The following is a 22,598-nucleotide window of genomic DNA, read 5'->3' on the forward strand; positions in this document are numbered from 1 at the left end:
ACGGACTTGATCTAAAAAGGAAGGCAAGCTGTCCCCCAAAAAGCAGACTCAGCAGTAGCTTCAAAGCGTCGCCAGCCAGTTTTCCGGAGGGACCCACGCACCGATCTCTTCCCCGCGACGGCAAATGCCGGCTCGCCTGTTTCTCCCTTTGCGGGCCGGCTCTCTCGTAGTTCGCTCTGACCGCGGCACCGGAGACCGCGTGCCGCAGCACCCCCGAGCGCGGCGCCCTCCGCCTGCCCCGGGCCGCGGCGGGCAGGGGCGGGCTGGCAGGTCACCGGGCGGCCCCGCTCCCCCCCCGACCCCCCGCCGCGCCCCGCCTCGCCCGCGCCCCCCGCAGCGCGGCGGCGCCTCCCGGGAGGAGGAGCCGCCGGCGGCGGGACCCTCCCCGCCTGGCCCGGGCCCGGCCCGGCCCGGCCCCGAGGCGGCGGCCCCGGGCGGGACCGGGGCGGGCAGCGCGGCCCGGCGCAGGTGGGGGCGGGCGGGGCGCGGCCTCCGCCGCCGGGCGCCCCTCGGCCGGGTGGCGGCGCGGCCGCGGGACCCGCTCCCGGGCGCAGGTGGGGGCGGGCGGCGGCAGCCGGGAGCAGCGCGGCGGGGGCGGGCGGGGGCGCGGGGCCGCAGCGGCCGCGCCGGCTTTGAAATTAGTTAATTTTGCTTGGAATAATTACTGGCAAGAAAGGAGCTGACGTGTTCCTTCCCGAGGATAAATTGCTAGCAGATTTATAAACACTCCGCACAACCGGAGACGTGAGGTAACGACAGCCAAATACTAGTTTCCACGTTTCCTTCCTTCAAAGATTAAAACTTTACCTGTAAGCAACCACCCATGGGACGCATCGCACGGAGACAAAGAAATCGTGAGGCTGTTTCTTTAAAACGACAAACATTTTAGGTCATAACACCGAGTTTTGGGTCTGCTGTGTGGGTTGGTTTTTCTTTCAAGTTACAAAATTCTTACAGCTTAAAACTGAGCGACTCAACACAGATGTCACTATAACCGCTTGTGTGTTTTGTTTTCCTTGTAGGAATCCATTCGCTTTTGCTGTGAAGGATGGTAGCGTAGCAGTTTGCTGCAGGATGAAAGCACTACGCAGAGGCAGACCCTGGTGGCTGGGGACCCTCCTCGGTGCCTGCCTGGCTGCTCTCCCCGGCAGCATCGCCTGCCCCAGGCTCTGCGCCTGCTACGTCCCCACCGAGGTGCACTGCACGTTCCGGTACTTCACAGCCGTCCCACCGCGCATCCCTCCAAACGTGGAGCGCATCAATCTTGGGTATGTTTAACATAGAGATTTTAAATATTCTGACCAGTTACCTTTCAACAGTTTGCAAAGCAATAATTAAGAGTTTTCAGATTTAGGGCTAAAAATTAACCACAGCAATAAATAAATCTTAAGAGCTTAATGTTGTACATTATTCAGAGGCGGTTGCAATCACAGCTAGCAAAGCCTAAGACCACCAATGCTAAGTGGAAATTTTGGGGATGTATCACAGAGCATGTAAGAACTTAAAAAGTTTTGAACTTAAATGAATTCTTTTATATTACCTGAATGTTTTGCATCTGTAACATGGAAATCAGTCTGAAATAGAATTCTTTCTGGCAAAAGATAGTTCAGAGCTCAGACAGTGGGCTGGAAAATTAGTGTGTGTATTAAAGTCTTCAGAGACTTTGTTGTGACTTTAGAATTTCACATAATGCTAGTATCTGTGCTTTTATCTATCGAGTTTGTGGGAAGTAACACGTGTCTGAATATTTCAGCCTACAAAATGGTTCTGTTCTGCAAGTGGTTAAAAGGAACGGGGAACAGGTTATAGCCAGGCTCGGCTGGCCGGTTCACGCCAGTTTCCAGCAAGTGTCCTCTGTCACGCAATGGAATGACGAGACCAATCAGCAATATTTGACTGATCCTTGTATCACTTTTGATACACGTAACCTTTGAATCATCCATATGTGTATGCAGAAAATATAAAAGGAAGTTTTCACTAAAGTCTTCCCCCTCATCTGCCTTCTGCTTCCGGGCAGCACACCCAGGTCCCAGCTCCTGATTCCTGCCAGCCCCTTCCTTCCATTGATTCATCAACGTTGTCTGGAAGTGCTGTATATGAAGTCTTACAATTAAGTACCAGTACTTTTAGAGGACTGTGGGTTACCTGAGGTGTGGGACATGTGTTTGAAATACTTTAATTACTACTGCAAAAGGCTATTTATCTGACTGGTGAATTAATCCAACTTATTTGTCACCACGGGGCATAGGAGGTGTGACTGCCGCATGAGAAGAGGCCCTGCGTTAGCTAATCAGGTCATGTAAGTGTGTCAGGCGTATGCATGACTTCTTCATACAAGAAGTCAAAGGCATTGCAGAGTAGGTACTCAGCATTTGCGAGACTTATGCAACACCTACTAGTTCTGGGGGTAGCGTAGCGTCGCCACTGTCAGTACTCAACGCTGCCTAGACTTAGATATGACAGATGGTCAGACCTCCTGTAGCAGTACAGCTCTCACTTGAAGAGCTCTCCGTTTCATTTTTGGTTCCCTGTTTAAATCCAGCCTAACTATCCATACTGTACATATGCTGACAGAAACCAGGGGAGGCTGAGGCTGTGTCCCCATTAACGAGTAGTGTGTGCCACCGAACACCTGTGGAGTGGCAATAAAACTCAAGATGCACAACTGAAACGGGAGGACAGCGTAGTCCAGCCAAAGAGCAGGGAGGGACTGCAAGGCACTCTGCAGAACCCAGCTGCACCATAGCCGAGGTACTGGCGTCGTCATTCAGGTCCCAGGAGGAAGGTCGCACCCCAGTGCCCTCAGTTTTACCTAGTTCTAGAGGACAGCAGAGGTGGCTCTCTTCTGTTTGTGGACCTCTCTGTGAGACTGCCGTGCAGGGAGCGCCCTCGAGTGAGAGAGGCATTAATGTATCAGCAACCCCTGCCATTACAGGAGCTCCTTGCTCTTCTACATTGAAACCCAAAACTGTCATTCATGTTTGCACATTTTTGCAGTTATTTTCCTTATCCACTGTGAATACAGTCTTCAGAAAGCTGCCCTGGAAAAGTTACCGAGTTTTGTGCTAATGTGAAGGAACGACTTAAAATCTGATCTTGGCAATCAGAAGTGCTATCTACCTTTATGCATTTCCAAAGAATTGTTTGTTTGTTTGTTTGTTTTAAAACTTGTGAAGTTTAGCTGTCTGACTAAACCCAGGTGCGGGATGAAATGTTTGTTACAGTTACAACAGCTTGCTTAAACTGACGGAAACCGATTTTTCTGGCCTGGAGAAACTGGAGTTACTGATGCTTCACAGCAATGAAATAAATACAATCCCCGATAAGGTGTTCAGTGATTTATATTCATTACAGGTAAGAATGAAATGTAGGAGATGACCTAATCTTAATTTTTTAATGACTTTTAAACAATCTGCAGTAATACCGACAAATGGAAGCAGACCAGCGGTCTGTAGCATTTTGGTTTCCTGTTTCTTACTGTATCCATGCGAAAGACAAGGGACTTCAAGATCCAGTATCCTAATGGGAAATGTCTTTCCTTCCCAGGTGGGCTTTCAGGTACAGCTTAAAGAGTGTGATGAACATATTGGTAGATATCTGTCAGCAATACCTTAACGGGCAACTGCAGCTGAAACTCTCTTTCACAAGAGAGAGAAAGATTGCAGAACTCGAAGTACTGCATCTGTGGTAGGAAACTTGTCTTCAGTTAATTTGCTAGTCAGTTGTTTTTTCTTTTGAGGATTGTTTTCCATCCAGATTTCCCTTTCCCTTCAACACAGTATAGTCCTGTCCCTTTCTATCCTTCATTAAAAAAGGCTCCTATTGAACAGAAACTGAACATATTACATGTAAATATTTCAGTGCTTTAAATAAACTACAATTCCTTGGTTTTATAATTTAAAATGTATTTGTGGACTTTTAAAATTTAGTATTTGATGCCTGTTTTGTTCTTTAACTGAAATATTACCTATTTATAAAACATTAGCTATATCTACATATATTGTAAAGATTAGTAAATGCGTGGTGTCATACAGGGATTCTGAAGCTGTCTCAGTATCTCATTGTGCCATGTAGATATTCATATATAAAGAAACACTTACATGATTATTTAGGAACAACCATTCCCAATTAATTTGATGTCCAGGTAACAGGTGTTCTCCAGTTGACTTTCCATAACTGCTATAGAGAAGTAATAATGTTGTGGCTGCGATGAACTAAGAACGTGAAAGACCCAAACTGTTCAGACAGAAAACGCGGCACTGGCTCAATTGCTGGTTCTAGAGGATCAGGGGGCAGACGTGGGAGGGAAAGGCAGAAACCAGATAAGCTTTGGAGCATACAGATCTTCAGATTTCATTAACCCTCATAAAGGGTAGTTCGGTGCCTGCAGACTTGCTTGTTAACTCCTTGCAACTGATTAATAAAATAAGCTTTATGGAGTCCTGTAGGCTTTTCCTCCCTTATCAACAAGCAAGGTGGTGACACATTGTAGATAAGCAGAATTCTATTTGGCAAATAAAATAAACTTGCATGTTTATTGTGATTTTTGTATTTTTTTTCCTCATTAATCTTCAAAATACAGAATTTGTGACTGTTACAGTATAATTCTAACAGGAAAAGTAACAACAAAAAGGCTGTCTTGGGTAACATATTTAACACTTCAGCAATATGCCAGATTTGTCCCTCTCATAGTTACAAATTTGACTTTTAACCTGTCAGCAACAAAATGGCACCTGAGAGTTGAGGTTTGGCAAGTGCGCATCTGACATGACATAAATCCTGAAACTGGGAACACACTTAGCAGTTCTGTTGGCTAAACACCACACAAAAGGGACTGTTGCGTTCATTTTTATAGTCATAACACTGGCTGGAGCAAAAATCACTACCACAGTGTGTGGTCAAATTATGCTTACCCTCTTCCTAAGCATGGTTTAATTGGGATTTTTCAAATGAGAAATAAACATTGCTTTATTTTATTTTTTAATCACTGCGTTTTGTAAATATGACTGCAGAAGCCTCATCCTGCTGGAAAAAAAAGCATCCTTGTAGTCCTGCAACTAACATTGCGTTTAAAAATAATTCTTCCTCCCTAAGGTGTTTTTTTTTTCCCAATCACTTGCATTAGTGGTCTGGTGAAGTACTTTCACTTCACAAAGTAACCATCAATCAAAATTTGTTAGGTGTCTTAGAACAATATTACATGGGCTAATATTATACACTTGTTACTTTTTCATCAACAGGTCTTAAAAATGAGTTATAACAAGGTCAGAGTACTTCAGCAGGATATATTTTATGGTCTAAAGAGCTTGGTACGGTTGCATATGGACCACAACAAAATTGAATTTGTAAATCCCAACGTTTTCTACGGACTCACATCACTGAGGTTGGTCCACTTGGAAGGAAATTTACTTAAGCAGCTCCATCCAGATACTTTTGTCACCTTGCGCTATAGCCAAATATTTAAAATGTCCTTCATGAAGCACATCTATTTGTCTGACAATGTGTTGACTTCACTACCACAAGAAATGTTTTCCTACATGTCTGAGCTAGAGAGCATTTACCTTCATGGAAACGCATGGTCCTGTGATTGCAATCTACAGTGGTTTGCAGAATGGGCAAAAGAGAGACCAGGTGAGCTTAAGGCTTTGTTTATGCTTTTTAATCATGTTATAGCATCTTATTCCTCCTGGTAAAGGTAATTGCCCGTTATTTCTTTCTTCATTCTCCTAGAAAAGACCGAAAGACAGGATTTTTGTAGGTACATGTAATCAGGATAAACGATGAACACCATTCAGTTTCCCAGATAAAACTGACCTAGTGGTCTTAACCCATTCCCGAGTGCAGCTTTCCTTAATGGAACATTTTTCTTGGCCAGTGCAAAGCTTCAGTGCACCAGGAGAATCCGCAGGGAATAAGGAAGCTAATTTTTATGTAACTGGGAAGAGTGAAGGCCACGTTGCACTCGATTCTTGGAAATGAGGAGGAAATAAGGAATGTGACTCAAGGATTTCTCTGTTGCTGCCCTGAGTAGAGGTTACACACGATGGTGTGGTGTTACCCCCAAACCACTAGAGCCTGTGTCTCTCAGAGCAAAGCTGTGGCCATGTACCACAGCAGAGCCCTCCTTGCATGTGTAAAACCGCTGGGACAGAAGAGTGCCACGCTGAGCTGCAATAGCAACAGTCCTTAAGCGGTTTCATCAGAGAACAGTCATAGGTTTTCTTAGGTACCTTTGGGTTTTCATAGGTTACTTCAAGATAAACTCTGTTAATATTTTATTCAAGAGAACAACTTGCTGGTAGCTATATGTCTTTATGAATAGTAAAAACTGTGTCACAAAAGCTTACTGCATTTTTGTTCCCTTCAGATGTTATAAAGTGTAAAAAAGACAGAAGTTCTGGTGCCCAGCAGTGCCCGGTTTGTGCTAGTCCAAAAAACCGTAAAGGGAGAAGCTTAGTGGATATTCCTTCTGCGTCTTTAACCTGCACTAAGCCAGCCATACATGACTCCCTGAAATTTAAAAACCTCACAGTGCCAGATGATGGGGATTTCAGTTCTGTATCTCCCAAGGACTTCATAGCTCCTATAGGATCCATGGTTCTGAACATGACTGACCAGGCAGGAAGTCGAGGTAACTTGGTTTGCAACATCCAAAAACCTAAAGAAATGTCTCCCATCTCATTTGACAAAGATGGCAACAGTACAGTACTCAAAACATCATTCTCAGCATTTCTTGTGTGTGGCATCGATTATGAACATATTCAGCAGCTATGGAGCATATTGGCACTGTACAGTAATTCTCCCTTAAAACTGGAAAGGAATGTCCTAGCAACGAACATGTCTTTTTACAAATACAAACAAATCTACTCTGAAAAAGATGAACTTTTTACCAATATAGAGACTGAACTGAGAGCTGAACCATCTTGGTTAATGCAAAGCAAAGTGGCATTACAGTTAGACAGGACAGCAACCACACTTAACACATTGCACATCCAGTACTTTACGGATGCTCAGATTATTTTGCCCAGTGCTGACAAAAAACAGGCGAGAAATATCTGGACTATCATCTCCAGGGACAACAAAACACAAACAGAGCACACTGTTTTAGTCGGGGGTACCGTAGAACTGGAGTGCCAGGTAATTGGAGAGCCAGCTCCTGCAATAGAGTGGATATTGGCTGATGGAAGCAAAGTTAGAGCTCCTTATGTCAGTGAGGATGGAAGAATTGTGGTAGTTAAAACTGGAACGTTCACGTTGCGGACAGCTGATACTTTTGACGCTGGGCTTTACCATTGCATAGGCACAAACTACAATGATGCAGATACTCTCACGTTCAGAATTACTGTGGTCGATCCTTACGTGGAACACGATGGTGTAAATGGAGCCCAACTTTCTACATTTGTTGGCAGCACACTCTACCTTCCCTGTACATCCACTGCTGTTCCAGATGCTGCCATCAGCTGGGTGTTACCTGAGCACGTGATTCTTCATCATTCTGCAAGAAACAAACATATTTTTGACAACGGTACCTTGAAAATACAAGGGGTAACAGAGCGAGACAGTGGCTACTTTAGATGTGTTGCAGCCAACCAATATGGTGTTGATCTTTTGGTTTTCCAGGTGCTAGTTAAAAAGGACAAAACCACCCTGAAGAAAAAGCATGTAGCTGTGGGAGAGTGGGAAGAGGGCAATGGCTCTGGCAATGCGATGCTGGCCTCTGCTGCAAGACGGAAACATCCCGTAGCTACTCAAGCTACCTTGACAGCTAATCAGGAATCTGCTGTCTCAGCGTCCAGGAATCAGGTCACACAGAGTGCACATAGAAGGAACAGCTACGGGAAGATGACTTACAGGCACTACAGGGACAAAATAAGCAGGCGGTTTAGAGGACACAGAAGACAGTTTGTTTCCTCAGCCAGGAGAGTCGATCCGCAGCGCTGGGCAGCTTTTTTGGAAAAAACAAAGAGGAACTTGACATTGGTAGAAAAACGAGGAGAAGTTGCAACGAAACCACCTATTCAAGTCCCTAAATTCTCAAAAGTACCTGGGGATGAGGAGGAAACATCTGGTGATCTCCTATCTCCAGAAGAAGAATTAATGATACCAGTAATGGAGACAGCCACTGTATCTGCTCTGGGGAGAGCAATGGAAGGCATGGTAACTGCAGGGCCGGAGGCAACTGCGAGTAACATCCTTGCTAGTAAAACCCCTCTCCTGGTTGCAGAGGCAGCAACTGCCCTACCCTCTCCTTTTTCACAGTCTGTGTCATCTGAGAACAGAAGGCCACAAACAGATCTAAAACCTACAATTACAGACTCATGGGAAAGATCTGATTTAAGTCAAGTATCAGCAAATGGTATAAAACAATCAACTCTATCAAATGGAGCAAGTAGAACATCTACACTCTTCACTGCTGGGCAAAGGTTGGTATATTCTGGGGAAAGTACTAACCAGCATTTAAAATCTGTATTGATGACACCTGCGACAGATATTACAGACACCAGCAAGTCTGTAACTTCCCAAAATGCAGTGGACAAGCTACGTGTTTTTACTGAGTCTATTGATAAGATTTCCACCAAAACAGATCATGAGATATCTGTAGTGACAGTCAGTGAACCAAGTCCTGAATATGGTCACATTTATTTTCATAGTACTCAGAAACGAGTAACTCCTAAGCCACCATTGGACTCAACTATCATTACTCATCAGCAAATTCACGTTATTCAGGATGTTACAACTCATACGCCCCAGGCCCAGCAGCAATACGGAAGACGAAGGAAAATTTCTGGTAGGAGACGAATTGTTAGACCAGGACATGTTCCAAATATGAAAGAGCACAGATACAATTTTGGGAGGCCAGGATCTGTCAGAGGAGATACAGCTGTGACTGCAGATGTTCAACTGACTATGAAATATGTATCGAATTTAGCCATCCTAAATAATTTAAGCAGCTCCATCAACCCATTTAGCCCAGAAGCACCTCTTTCCTCCCCCTCTACCATAGATATGCCATTGGAACACCCAGTGGGCGCTCATCAAAACTCAGCATTCCTCAGGGAAGAGAAAAACAAAGCTAGTGCAAGGCAAGAAGCCACTATGACAGTCATACCTTTAATTACAGAAGTCACCCAAGACACTCCTCAATGGAAATTAGAGACCAGTGCTCCATTTCAGACAAATACTGATAAAGTCCAACCTTTTAGTATCGGACGACCAACAACGGCAATCCGTACAGCTCATGTTATGCCAGAAATTACACATACCAGAAGCACTAAGATATCTTCTACCCTTGAATCAGTCTCACCCAGCATTAATCGTAGAACCTCAGCAGAAGATTCCCAAGGAGGAAAAATAACTTGGGAACATCTTTTAGGAAATGGTGCGCAAAAAGAGGTCTTTCTTCAGAAGCTACCAAAACAACGGACAGATATGTTTCTATCAACAGAGGTATCGACTATGCTTCCTAAAACTACAGCAGCATTATCTGTGTCCAGAATGTCTCCTTTGCACTTTACGCCTATTTCAACAGGTGGGAATCACAGCAGTGGTTTCTTGTCCATAAACAAACCCATTCGTTATGGCAATGGTAAGTCAGAACGTCTTCCCACTGCAAAACCGCAGTCTTACTCTAATCCTGCAACTAGTGCAACCAAAGAAATGGATGTAGGAAGTTTGAAGCCAACAGTTATACCTATTATTACTCCTCAAACTGACAACAAAGGCACCAAAAGCAAAACATTCAGGGTGGGAAGAAAGAGAGGTCAGAGGAACAAGAAGCCCCTTAAAACATCTGCCTCACAAGGCGTGACTGCAGGCCACAGCACTGCAGCGATTCTGTCGGTGAACGCCACCACGCCTGTCGTGGCAACAGTTAAATCATTAACTACGCCTACAAGTCTAACATCTGAAAAACCTCTCTCTGAGAGTGTAAGCGCAGCCTCGGAGATGGAAACACAAGCAGTGCTGGTCCTTAACGCACCAGAGGCACCTTGGCACGTGCCTACAGCAGCCACGCAGGCATCGACGACCCCTATCACACAGAGGAACATCCAGGCATCCACGTTACCACCCAACAGTTGCGTTACTCAGAGTCCCACCACCATGATCCAAACCACACCATGGCTTTCAAAGCTGTTCAGTGCCACAAGCGCACGACGTGCCACAGTCTGTGCAACACCTGGCTCAGAACCTGCTCAGCAAATCAAAGCCACCACAACAGCAGGTGAAAAATCACACCTGAAAATGGAAGAGAGAGTTATTCAGGAAAACCACGTAGCACAGCTCACATTCCCAGCTGGAACCGAGTCAAGTACCAGAGCTCCTGCTGCATCCACAGACATCTCTTCTCCCAGCGCTCAGCATCCCACCCTGCTGCCAGCCCCAACAGCAGTTGTGCCACCTGCACGTACTGCAAGAATCACCTCGCCACCGTGGAGGGCAACCAAACTCTGGCAGAAGCCCTCTGCCAAAGTCACAGAGAGAGGCAACACGTTAACTGCCAATACACCGAGCTTACTGAAACCGTCACAGGCCATGACTCCGTATGCTCCTCTGCAGGGAAGGGATGAGGACAGTTCTGTCAAAGGCTGGTCTGAAAAGAGACAAGATCAAAAAAATACCACCAACAATCCTATAGCCTTGGACTCTTTAAGCAGAAATCAGTTTTCAAAGCCCAGGATAATTGGAGGAAAATTAGCTGCTTTTACTGTGCTAGCTAATTCAGATGCTTTTATTCCCTGTGAAGCTACTGGTGACCCCCGTCCAACAATGCAGTGGACCAAGATATCATCGGGTAAGCTTGATAAACTGCTCCAGAATTTACCTTCCATTTTAGTCTTGTAATTTGGCAGATGTTTTCTGTGCCAAACTTATTTAAGAGGACCATGAAGTATCAGTGAAAAGATTAACTTTGAAACAGTGAAAAAGAAAGATATCCCACACACTTGTTGGAGTGTGTTACTACTAATTATGAAATGTTTTTTTAGGGAAATAAAAGGGAAAAAAAGAAATATATAATCTATATTTAACTATAATTCTGTGCTTATTGTGAGAAGATTTCAGTATTTATTGTATGTTACCTGCTATTGCGGAACAGTGAGGCAAGTGAAAAGAAAAATCTGTCTGTGGTAACAAACCATCAAATGAAGTTAAAGCTATGCCAAAATATTTTTGAATATGCACAGCCCCATCTGCTTTGTCCAAGCTTCGTCTCTACTGAGGATGAAGTTTTAGTTTTACTTTAAAGCCTTCTCACTGTATATGCAAAATGCTATTATTTCTCTCTTCCTTACCACCAGTGTCTTGGTTATTTGGGCAAAGTAGTCCAGGATGGGGAAAGTGTTTTCAGGGACTGAGTAAAAAGGAACAGAAGAGAGAGGTTCTGACATGCTGCTCTGTTGTCCCCTTGCTTCCGTAGGGACCAATGCTCCGGAAAGCCGAGATGATGGCAGATGGATGGTGTTTGCCAACGGCACACTCTCCATCACCCGGGTGGGCCTGGAGGACCGTGGGCAGTACCTGTGCACCGCGGCCAACCTGCACGGCATGGCGCGGCTCCTGGTCACCTTGTCGGTAGTGGCCTACCCGCCCCGCATCACCGGTGGCAGATGGCAGCTCCTCACCACTCACTCTGGAAAGCCTGTGGCAGTGAAGTGCAGAGCTGAGGGCAGGCCTCCTCCCACCATCTCGTGGGTTCTAGCAAATAAAACGCACATCTTGGACTCTTCCACAGGAAATAACAAAGTTCATGTGGAACCAGATGGCACTTTGATTATCAGGGAAGTCACTGTTTATGACAGGGGCCTCTACACATGCATGGCTAAAAACCCAGCGGGCACTGACACACTGGTTGTAAAACTGCAGGTCATTGCGGCACCTCCCGCTATTCTGGAAGAAAAGAGACAACGTGTTGAAGGAATGATGGGGAAAAATCTGAAACTCCCTTGCACTGTGACAGGGAACCCTCAGCCCACTGTCCACTGGGTTGTCTTTGATGGCACTGTGGTGAAGCCTCTGCAGTTCGTAAATGCAAAGCTGTTCCTGTTCTCCAACGGTACCCTCCACCTCAGCAACATCGTCCCTTCTGACAGCGGGAACTACGAGTGCATAGCCACAAGCTCGACTGGCTCAGAAAGAAGGGTGGTGAGCCTCGTGGTGGAACACAGAGATACACTTCCAAAAATAGCTACCGCCTCTCAAGAAATGACTCAGCTGAATTTTGGGGATAAGTTGCTTCTGAACTGCACAGCGACTGGGGAGCCAAAGCCCAGGATCCTGTGGAGGTTGCCTTCCAAGGCAGTTGTTGACCAGTGGCACAGGTAGGAGTCTTTGGGGTTTTTTTCCCCACCTCTTTGAAACTTCCAATGCTGTCTTCTCTGGTGCTCGTATAAGAGAGTGTTTCATCACTGAAACAACACATTGTGAACTAAATTCACTTTTAAACGTTGATCAGTGGTGAAACATCTGTGGTGATGGCTTGTTATTTTATGTCTAATAACAGACCACATCACTTGTCCTAAGTGGGTGAAGTCTTACCAAAATGGATACAAGTCTTATTTGAATTAAGGAAACTGATGTTAATTATACATTGGCTGAATTTTGGTCATTTTGTAGGAGGAAAAGTTATTTACAAGAGATTTGCAAAGTAGGACTCAGGAGGAAGAGGCTTCTGTGGTCTCTGCCAAGTCTACCTTTGAGGGCCTCCCCCGCCCAATCCCTCCCACAGCATCACTTCACCTTTGCTTTGGGAGAGACAGTCCCAGATCAGGACACTTCTAGCAGGCCCATGAGAACTTGCAGCTGGGCTAAGGGAGATCCAGGTCTGTGCCCTGCTGCAGGAAAGGCAACCAGAGAGTCGTCACTTGGCACCAAGTGTTGTTCTGGACAACGCGCAGCAGCACTGCCAGCTGCGCCTGGCCGAGGGCAAGTTTTGCGGGTTATCTGCGAGGAGAAGCATGAGGGAGAGGAGCAGAGGCTGGCAGGGTGAGGGACATAAGATTCAACAGGCTCATTTGTTTGCAGAACAGTTTTCAGGAAAGCAGAGGCGGCGGCGTGCAGCTTTGTGCACCTCAGCGAGAGCCAGCGAGGATGTGCACATCTGCGTAACAACACACACAGCAACTACATCAGGTTTTAACCTGCGGGGTCTGCGGGGCATGAGGACACAGTGCCTTTGGAGAGAGCTTCTGTATTGTATCATGCTGTTAATGCTGTCGGTCACTTTCAGTGCTCAGTGTTCACCTCCAGCATTTTGTTCCATAATTCTTTTCCTCTTTCTCCCCCCACAACAGAATGGGAAGTCGAATCCATGTCTACCCCAATGGATCCTTGGTTATCGAGGCGGTCACTGAAAAGGATGCCGGTGACTATTTGTGTGTCGCAAGAAACAAAATCGGAGATGATCTGATACTGATGAAAGTCAGCATCACAATGAAACCAGCCAAGATTGACCAGAAACAGTATTTCAAGAAACTGGTGCCTTACGGAAAAGATTTCAAAGTGGACTGCAAGGCCTCTGGGTCACCCGCACCAGAAATATCCTGGAGTTTGCCAGATGGGACAGTGATCAACAACGCGATGCTGGCAGATGACAGTGGGCGCAGGTCTCGCAGATATGTCCTCTTTGACAATGGAACTCTGTATCTCAACAAAGTTGGCGTAACAGAAGGTGGGGATTATACCTGCTACGCTCAAAACACCCTGGGAAGAGATGAAATGAAGATACGCATCACGGTCATCATAGCGGCCCCTCAGATAAAGCATAACTACAAGACATACATTACAGCGAAAGCTGGAGATACGGCATTACTGGACTGTGAAGCTGCTGGAGAACCAAAGCCAAAAATATTCTGGTTACTACCTTCCAGTGACATGATCTCCTCGTCAACAGCCAGGCACTTCCTGCACGTCAACGGTTCTCTATCAGTCAGTCAAGTCAAACTGTTAGATGCCGGGGAGTATATGTGTGTTGCTCGTAATCCGGGAGGGGATGATACAAAATTGTATAAACTGGATGTTGTTGCTAAACCACCTGTCATAAATGGTTTATACGTGAACAAAACCATCATGAAAGTGACAGCAGTGAGGCATTCAAAGAAACAAATTGACTGTAGGGCAGAAGGGACGCCTCCCCCTCAGATTATGTGGATCATGCCCGATAATATTTTCCTAACAGCTCCATATTATGGGAGCAGGATTGTAGTACACAAAAATGGGACACTTGAGATTCGGAACTTAAGGCCTTCTGACACAGCAGATTTTATCTGTGTGGCACGTAATGATGGCGGAGAGAGCATGTTGGTCGTGCAGCTGGAGGTATTAGAAATGCTGAGGCGACCGATGTTTAAAAACCCATTCAATGAAAAAATAATAGCAAAACCTGGAACGCCTACCACATTGAACTGTTCTGTGGATGGAAACCCTCCACCAGACATAAGCTGGATGTTGCCTAATGGCACGTGGTTTTCCAGCGGCATCAGGACTTCCCAGTTTCTCACGGGAAGCAATGGTACCCTTATGGTCTATAATCCCGATAGAGACAAAGCAGGAAAGTATCGCTGCGCTGCCAGGAATAAAGTTGGCTACATTGAGAAGCTGATCATCTTGGAGGTTGGCCAGAAGCCCAGCATTCTCACTCACCCAGCGGGGCCCGTGAAGGGCGTCAGCGGGGAGTCCCTCTCGCTTCACTGCCTGTCTGATGGGAATCCCAAACCAAACACGGCGTGGACGCTGCCGGGTGGCTACGTGCTGGATCGGCCACAGATCACCAGGAAGCACACACTGCTGGAGAACGGTACTTTGGTTATACGAGAAGCCACCATTCACGACAGAGGAAATTACGTGTGCAAGGCCCACAATAATGCCGGAGATTCCTCCATAACTGTTCCTGTCGTTATTGTAGCCTATCCCCCCAGGATCACGAACAGACCGCCGCAGACCATACACACGATGCCTGGTGCAGCCATTCAGCTCCACTGCATAGCACTGGGGATACCAAAACCAGAAATTACCTGGGAATTACCTGACCACTCAGTACTCTCCACAGGTCACCAAGGCCGAGCATCCGGGAGCGAACTGCTTCGTCCCCACGGGACATTAGTCATCCAGAACCCCCGACCCTCAGATTCTGGTGCGTACAAGTGCACGGCGAAGAACCATCTTGGCAGTGATTTCACAGTAACATACGTTCACGTCATTTGAAGAAAGAAGCGCAGCATGAGCGATTGCTATTGAAGTCTGCAGCTGGACTGAGTTCATTCTTGGAATTAGTTTTATATAAGGCAGCCACAGGCATCGAAGTGCCTAAATACATTTACAGTATTCAGTCTGCAATGACCGTGCAAAAAAGGAGAGGAAAGGCTTGGGGGAAAATTAGATCTGGCATTATTATCTAGCATTGGTTCTTTCAGTGGTTAGGCAGACTTAAAATAAACTTAAGGCACTTTTGCTCTGCCAGGAAACATTGAATATCAAATAAAATTACTTTCTGAAAGTGTACCTAGAGATCTTCAGTAAAGGACAGACTTCTTCATATTTTCATAGTTTAATATTGTCCACCTTGTATGACTGTCATCAGCATGGATCACAGAAACCAAGAGTATCTGAGAACCAAAGAGCAGATTTTATTGTGATGCGGATTACCTTCTTAATATGTTTGAATATTTAGTATGTTTTTTAATAAATGTTTGATGGTGAAACAAGTAGTGAAGCATTTCTAATAATACAGCTCTGTTCCACAGAGCCTTTTTTTCAGAATTTTGCCATGAAACGTACAGAACAACTTTGTTCTGATTTTTAAACAAGAGAGTAAGCCCTGTTTAGTGCTGCTTAGAAAAAGTGTATGGCCCACTTGTATAAACACTCTAGCTTGGTATCATTTTCCCATTGTTTTCCTATTGTCACCAAAGCATTTTTAAAATATTTCTCACTATAAAACAATTGCATCAAGTTACATATAAATTTACAATTCTGATTGCTTAAGTCAGAATCATTAAGTCAGAGTCATTCTCAGAGCAACCTTCTGTATGTGAGGGAAAAATGCCTTCATAATGGTAGGAAATTGTTACCTACACATTTTACACTAACAAATCACAGACTGGACTGGTCAAATAAATCTTTAAAAGATTAAGCCAGTAACTAAAGCTCAGAGTTTCTTATTTTCTTCTGAACAGAGAGGTTAATATCAGGACAGAGGGGCAAAAATACATGCAATGCAGCCTTTCCCCTTAAATTTGCAAATGCAGGACACATGCATAGCATGGAAGAAACTGCGCTGTCCCTAGAGTCCTGGCACTGCCTCATCCTGCTGGAGCGGACCAGAGACTGCAGGGCTGAAGCCAGGGCTGTTGGAAGAGAGCGGTCTCTTCATCCATTGCAGAAAGTCTGATGGATGTAAGACGCGTTCAGCATAACCATCCTCTGCTTCATGAACAATTCCAGCTCTTTACATAATTTAAAATAGTAAGAAATCCAAGAGCAGTAACATGCCTCTTTTGGGGCTGTAAGCAATCACCTACAAGAAGGGCGCAATGACACCCCTCAGTGCTAACGCGACAGCAGCACCCGAATCACGTGCACCAACGTCTCTCGGCAGCAGCTGATCAGCGCACAGGCATCCATCAGAGAAAGTATTCAAGTGCCAAGAGCTAAATGCAGATTCTACCTCATTTAACCACATCCCAATCAACCTGGGGAATTTTTTTTTTTTTTTTTTTTTAAGACTAGAACCTCAGCTTGGATTGGTTTTGTGCTGGTTTGATCATTTCCTGGCATCAACCACATACAGCCTGCTGCGTGTGCGTTCCCTCCTTCCACAGTGTTGATGGAGCCGTCGCCACAAAATGGTTGGATTACAGGAATCTCACTGGTTAATATCTGTAATAGCTTCAGCTACTACAAAGAACAATAATCTTAAGAAAAAGTGAACACAAATATTTTTTACATGAGTAGGACTTCCCTGACTATTGTAAAAGCTCTCTTCTTCTGTACTTTTCTACAGATTTCCGTGTAGTGAGTATTATTTCATTGGCTGGCTGTACTGCCTCCCACAGTCCTCCGAAGCTTGTACGGTGAAGCAGTGCAGCCTTCCCCCCTCACCCCAGACCACCTGCCTACGATACCATCTATAAACTCTCCATATGGTAAATTAAGCAAATTGAGTTAATACAAAACAGGGAAAAAATATTCCTATGTATATTTTAAATACCCTGCATGTTCCACTTCCAAAATTAATGCATTAAAAAAAAAATCATATGGACTAGCTCCTAAATTACATAAAATAGTAATAAATTTATTCTGTTTTTTCAACTCTAATACGAGCAAAATTATGACATATTTGAACAGGTTTGAATAATTAAAAATTGTTTGTAGTAATTTTGATTTATAATTCACTTGTGGTTTGCACTCAGCTGATAGTACAGAACGTGTTACACCGCTGAAATTCACCCAGCAATCAAGACTCAAATCTGGAATTTGAAATATTTACCATCCAACACTGGTAGCAGACACAGGTAACACGAGTATCTCATTTAGGGTGACTTTGGCACAAAGAGCTGTCAGCTACGGCAGCGCTGAAACAGCAGAAAGGGCTTTGGTGGCTTTTCCACCCTCACTTTGTGAAAGCCGGTACGAGGTTTGGTACTGAAGGCATCAAGTGAGACACGGAGATTTGTTTCCTGTGAGGCTTTACCAGGACTTTGAGATTTCCCTGCGTGAGCAGAGCAAAACCTGGTTTTGACTGTTCGATCCTTGTTACTATGTCATGCACTCCTTTAGAATTGGTCACCAGTGAACTTTTTAATATAAAGACCAAATATGAAACACTGCTACTTCTAGTAGGTTTATTAATGTTACATTGTGGCTTTTAATATAAACTTCAAGAAGTTCTAATACAAGCAATAAACCCACTTCAGCACCTTCTCACCACAATGAGAGCAAGAGAAAATTGGTACTTTAAACAAAGAGCTTTATAAAGTGCATATGAAAATTACAGTCAAATAAACACAATTTAAATTGATGCTTGTTCTACCAACAAAGAAAGAGGTGAATATTTTAATGAACAAATTAACTTTTATGCCAAAATCAGAAGTGCCTTTCAGTTCAGTAGTTTGGTCCAGTGCAGTTCTTTAACAAAAAAAAAAAAAAAAGAACAAAAAAAACCCCAACCCCCAAACCAAAAAACCCAGCAACAAACCCCCCCCCCCCAAACAAAAAAGTGTTTCCCACAAATAAATAAATTCCAGCATTCTTTGTCCTCTTTAAAAGTAACAGGACCTAAAAAGCACCAAATTCATAAAATCTGCAATAACATTCTTCAGAGGCCCACAAGTCCATACATTTAAATCTAGTTAAATGCAAAAAAATCCCCAAACCCAAAAAACCCACCTTGTTACATATTCACATCAACTGCAGCACAAAAAATAATTATTGAAATAATAAGAGAAAAAAACTGAAGTTTGCTTTCTAGCAATAACTAGTGCATTGAATTTTGAATGTTCTGTTCTTCAGTGCAAACGTAACATGACGTCTCCCCTCCATCTCTGATTTAGAAGTGTGATGGATGCCCGTACTGGTTCACTCCTTGTTGTGGCTGGTTACCTGGTTGACAAAGCAAAGAGACGTGTTTGTGCCTCATGACTGTACTCTACAGAAATACAGAAAAATACCTGTACTTCATGCAGCAGTAGCCAACAACAGTCACTACACTGCCTTATAAACCTAGCTAATGCAACTAAGAGGTGCTTATTTCATCGGGGGCTTTGCCTGCGGTAAGACTACAGAAGTGAGGGGAGAAAACGCAGCAAATTGTGACTGGGCCACCAGCCCCGTGACTCGGGCTTCTCTGGAGACCAACAGAAATCTGTGGGGTGCACTAGCACCAGAATTTTGGTATTACATTGCTACTGGGATGAGTAACCAGCTGTCAGTAGGTAAATTACTTACGTGTATGTATGGCAGCATTTAAATAGGCAGAAGACCTCCAGAAAGATAATTCCACATTCAAATATATGTATATATTTATGTACATCTGTGCACAGGCACACACTTACTAGAGAGCTGCTTCTGGAGCTGCCTGACCAGCGCTGCCGTCTGCTGTTGCTGCTGTGTCTGTTGTAAGCCTTGCCTTGGAAACTGCAAAAGAGACACGAAAGAAATACGCGCAGCGCAAGTGCCACGTCAGGTGACTGCAGAAGCGTTCAGCTTGCGCTGCCCCGTCGGGCGCTGACCGAGCAGGTGGAGGGGACAGCAGGAGGAGGCAGGCAGGCGTGCCTCCACAGCAGATCCTAACCGCGTTTTGAGAGCAGAGTAAGGACACGTGAAGCACACTTACAACTTACAGAACATTTGCTCTCTTTGCTCCCTGAAATCTCACACATTTCCAGTTGCGTTACAGGTATCGCATGTGTCCAGCCAGACACAAGGGACAGAGTCAGTCTCTGCCTTTTCTACCCCTGGAGAAGCCAGTATTCATCCTGCAAGTCACTCTGAGCGGCTTTACTGTCTGCATTGCTCAAAGACAAGGCAAATCAAAACTGCAAATCAAAATTAACAGCCTTGTTAGTATTTTAAAACACTTAATGTGTGGTTGAAGCACAAAGTCAAAAGAAGATTCTCAAAAAATATTTTCCCCAGGGCAATGGCACTTCAGATAAAAAGGATGAGCACAAAGCGCTGCAGGCCTGTGGCAGGGTTGTAGCTGCACACGCAATTCTTGGCTCCAGTGGAACGGGAGGCAGACCAGTGCCCAGCCAGCTGGGCCATCTCCTCCACTGAGCAAAATAATCATCATTCTTGTCCTTGCCCTAAAAGCACACCGGATCGAGGCAAGGCCCTTCCAGTCCATGGCATTAAGCACAACAGGATTAGACACAAAAAGCTTCCACAGAAATCTGCTGTTAATGAATTAAATCATGACTTCAATCACTTTGAAAGCACCCTGCATGTAAATGCATTGACTTGCACAAATTTGCACCCTATTTATACTTGCATCAAAGCAGAATTTAGTCTTTAATTGGTTTATCTGACAGCATGCATTATTCCCTACCTATCTGACCTATGAAGTCTATTTTCAAGTAAGGATGGGCAGGAGAACAAGCACCGCTTTGCTTTTCACACTTTTGGCTGCCATTCACAAGACAATCGTTCTCTGTTAACAACTTTAATTGATCATCTACCTGCATGTCAGAGTACTGAGCATACGGCACACCACACTACTGAATTATGGCAGACAGACCTGACACAGGACGTCTGTGTGTGTACCGCTGGGACGGAAACCTCTGGAGCCAAAGGTCTGCGTATACAAGAAGCATTTATTTCTGTGGAAAATGCGTCACCCGTATGAAAGAAAACCGTCTGTGCACCAGCTATCTCAGACTCCCGAGGACAGAGAGCTGACGGCACAACTCCCTCATACTTACTTTCTCCTGGGAGGGAAATCGTGATGAGTGAGGTACTGCTATGCTAGCAAGCACAACCCCAAGCAAGCCTTCACCGTTTACTGTCTGTCTTATCCTCAGGGCCTCTAAGCTCTCGAGATCTGCTTCCTAAGTCCTGTAGTCTTCCTTCTCATTAAATTTGGTGAAAATGCATGTGCCTCTAATTAAGTGATTTTTTGTGCTGCTGCACAAGGATACACAATACACCTGACCAGTTTGAAAACCTGATGTGCTGAATAAAAATTGAGTTATTCAATACCATCATAACAACATATCATATGCACTACAGAAAACACCCATGCTTTCAGTGAAGCCTTTTGCTTACTGAAGGGAGTTTCGATGTTTTACAAAACTTCAGCATCTTTTCCCTTTCTCAAACCAAATCCTTCACTTAAAATACATTGTGTAATCTTCTGGCTAACAGTCCTTAGTAAATGCTGAGGTTAGTCCGAAGCATTAACCACACCAGGGTTTCTCGGGGACATGAAACCAACATGCAGAAAGCTTTCTGCTGTGCTAAGTGCTGGAAGAGGAGCCTGCAGCCAGGTGGGTGCTCTGTCTCTGTGACAGCCTTTCACATGTGATTTGTTCAAGACACACACACTTACAAGAAAAACTCAAAAATGGATGAAAATGATCCTTCAATAGCTATCAGATAAATACCTTTCATTCATCCTTACTCTTACCCTTACAAGCCGGCTCCAAGCTTCTCTATCAAATCACGTTGATTAGTGCTTTTAAACTCAGAAGCTAGCGATTTCAGCATTACTGTATTTTCTCCATTTTTCTATAGCAAACTTCTAGTTTTCCTCAACTGCCTTAAATACATCTGAAAAAACTGCCCAAATACAGGAAACAAGCATAATGACATTGTAACTTCAGTGAAAGTGTCTATAAAAATCACTTTGTAGTGACAGTGACTTGGTAAAATCATATATTAAGCTATAAAAGGCTACAACTCAGCATAAAGGAATGCCTCAAAAACAATTTTGTTTGTACAGTTGTCTTCCTGCAGCTCTGTTTTATGACTGACGATTTAATTTAAAAGGATATTCAAACAACACAACCCATTTTCCCCCAGCACGTTAGCAGTACAACCTAAAAATCGAAGACCTGAAGTCACTAACAGCCACTTGTGACATGACTTAAGGCAGGGACTGGAGTCTGGTAGTGGTGGAGCTGCCAGCGTCCTAGGCTGATGCCAGAGGGAGCGGAAGGAGCGCGGACGCTCACACAAACACAGCACAAGCACAGCAAGCTGGAGAAATGCCAACCATCAGCGCCTCACGTTCCAAATGAACACTTTTCTTAGTGTTACAGCAAAGCCTAGCTCCACGAGTTGCCTCAATCATGTACATTATCACTTCAAAATATTACATTCATTACAATAGGAATGTATATTACATTTCATTACAAAATATTACAAAGACAGAAAAATCCACCAATTTATATGCATCAGCAGCACCTACAGATTTCTAATCGAGTTTTTAAAGTTAGCAAGAGGTATTCATGACTACTATGATATATTAATTAGGATAACACTTATAAAAATGCATAGCAAAGCAAGCATAAACAGGAAAAATTCATTCCTGCAGCAGTAAGGTGTTGATTTACCTTAGCTTGCCGCTTTGGAACTACTAAATGGCATCTTTAGACCCCCAGAAAAAAAGATCCCTGACTTTCAGTGAGGCTTACAGCACTTGGTTCTATATCAGATTTTCAAAATAGTAATTTATTTATGCTGCAGATGGAGTAAGGCTGAGGATGACTTTAAAGCATCTCATTTTTCCCCCTCTGACTTCACATAAAGAGATTTAAGGCAGTTAGTCTGGGCAGTCTTATTTTACTGGTGATGGAAAAGAGATGTGGAGAATTATCTAAGCACCGGTACCTATTTCGTAACTGTATCTCCCAGTAATTCTCAGAAGAACTGCGACCGGTGGTTATCTGTATTGTTTGGGATATTAACCATTAGTTTTAAATCAACACTGCTAAGTGTCATTTCAAAAAGATATGTTGAAATGGAGCATTTGAACTTTGTGTCATCATTGGCCCAGCTTTGGCAATGAACCACGGAAGTGCAGGAGGCAGCGCGTACTCCAGTCCTAGAAGGAACATCTCTGAACAGCAAATTCAAACGTGGTGCTGCAGAGGCGCTGGGGGCTG

General features: G+C 44.4%; 2 protein-coding genes across 3 annotated transcripts in view; one reads left to right on the forward strand and one right to left on the reverse strand.

The window, feature by feature from the left end:
- The first annotated feature begins 730 nt into the window (after positions 1–730).
- Positions 731–16,127, forward strand: IGSF10 (immunoglobulin superfamily member 10). The gene is made up of 7 exons (XM_075098653.1): positions 731–889; positions 1,023–1,268; positions 3,225–3,354; positions 5,241–5,631; positions 6,368–10,792; positions 11,417–12,317; positions 13,290–16,127. Exons 2-7 carry the CDS (start codon positions 1,075–1,077, stop codon positions 15,196–15,198), a joined length of 7,950 nt encoding a protein of 2,649 aa, XP_074954754.1. The 5' UTR covers positions 731–889; positions 1,023–1,074; the 3' UTR covers positions 15,199–16,127.
- A 1,696-nt stretch (positions 16,128–17,823) lies between these two features.
- The window catches only part of MED12L (mediator complex subunit 12L), a 153,839-nt gene continuing 149,064 nt past the window's right edge, over positions 17,824–22,598 (reverse strand). For both annotated transcript variants that reach the window (XM_075098655.1, XM_075098654.1), the window contains exons 43-44: positions 19,047–19,128; positions 17,824–18,594 (exon numbers count right to left, since the gene is read on the reverse strand). In XM_075098655.1, the coding sequence (XP_074954756.1) occupies positions 18,542–18,594; positions 19,047–19,128 (135 nt within the window). In that variant the 3' untranslated portion in view covers positions 17,824–18,541. The remainder of the gene's footprint in view (positions 18,595–19,046; positions 19,129–22,598) is intronic.

This window comes from Phalacrocorax aristotelis, chromosome 7 (genome assembly GCF_949628215.1).
Source record: "Phalacrocorax aristotelis chromosome 7, bGulAri2.1, whole genome shotgun sequence".
NCBI lineage: Eukaryota > Metazoa > Chordata > Aves > Suliformes > Phalacrocoracidae > Phalacrocorax > Phalacrocorax aristotelis.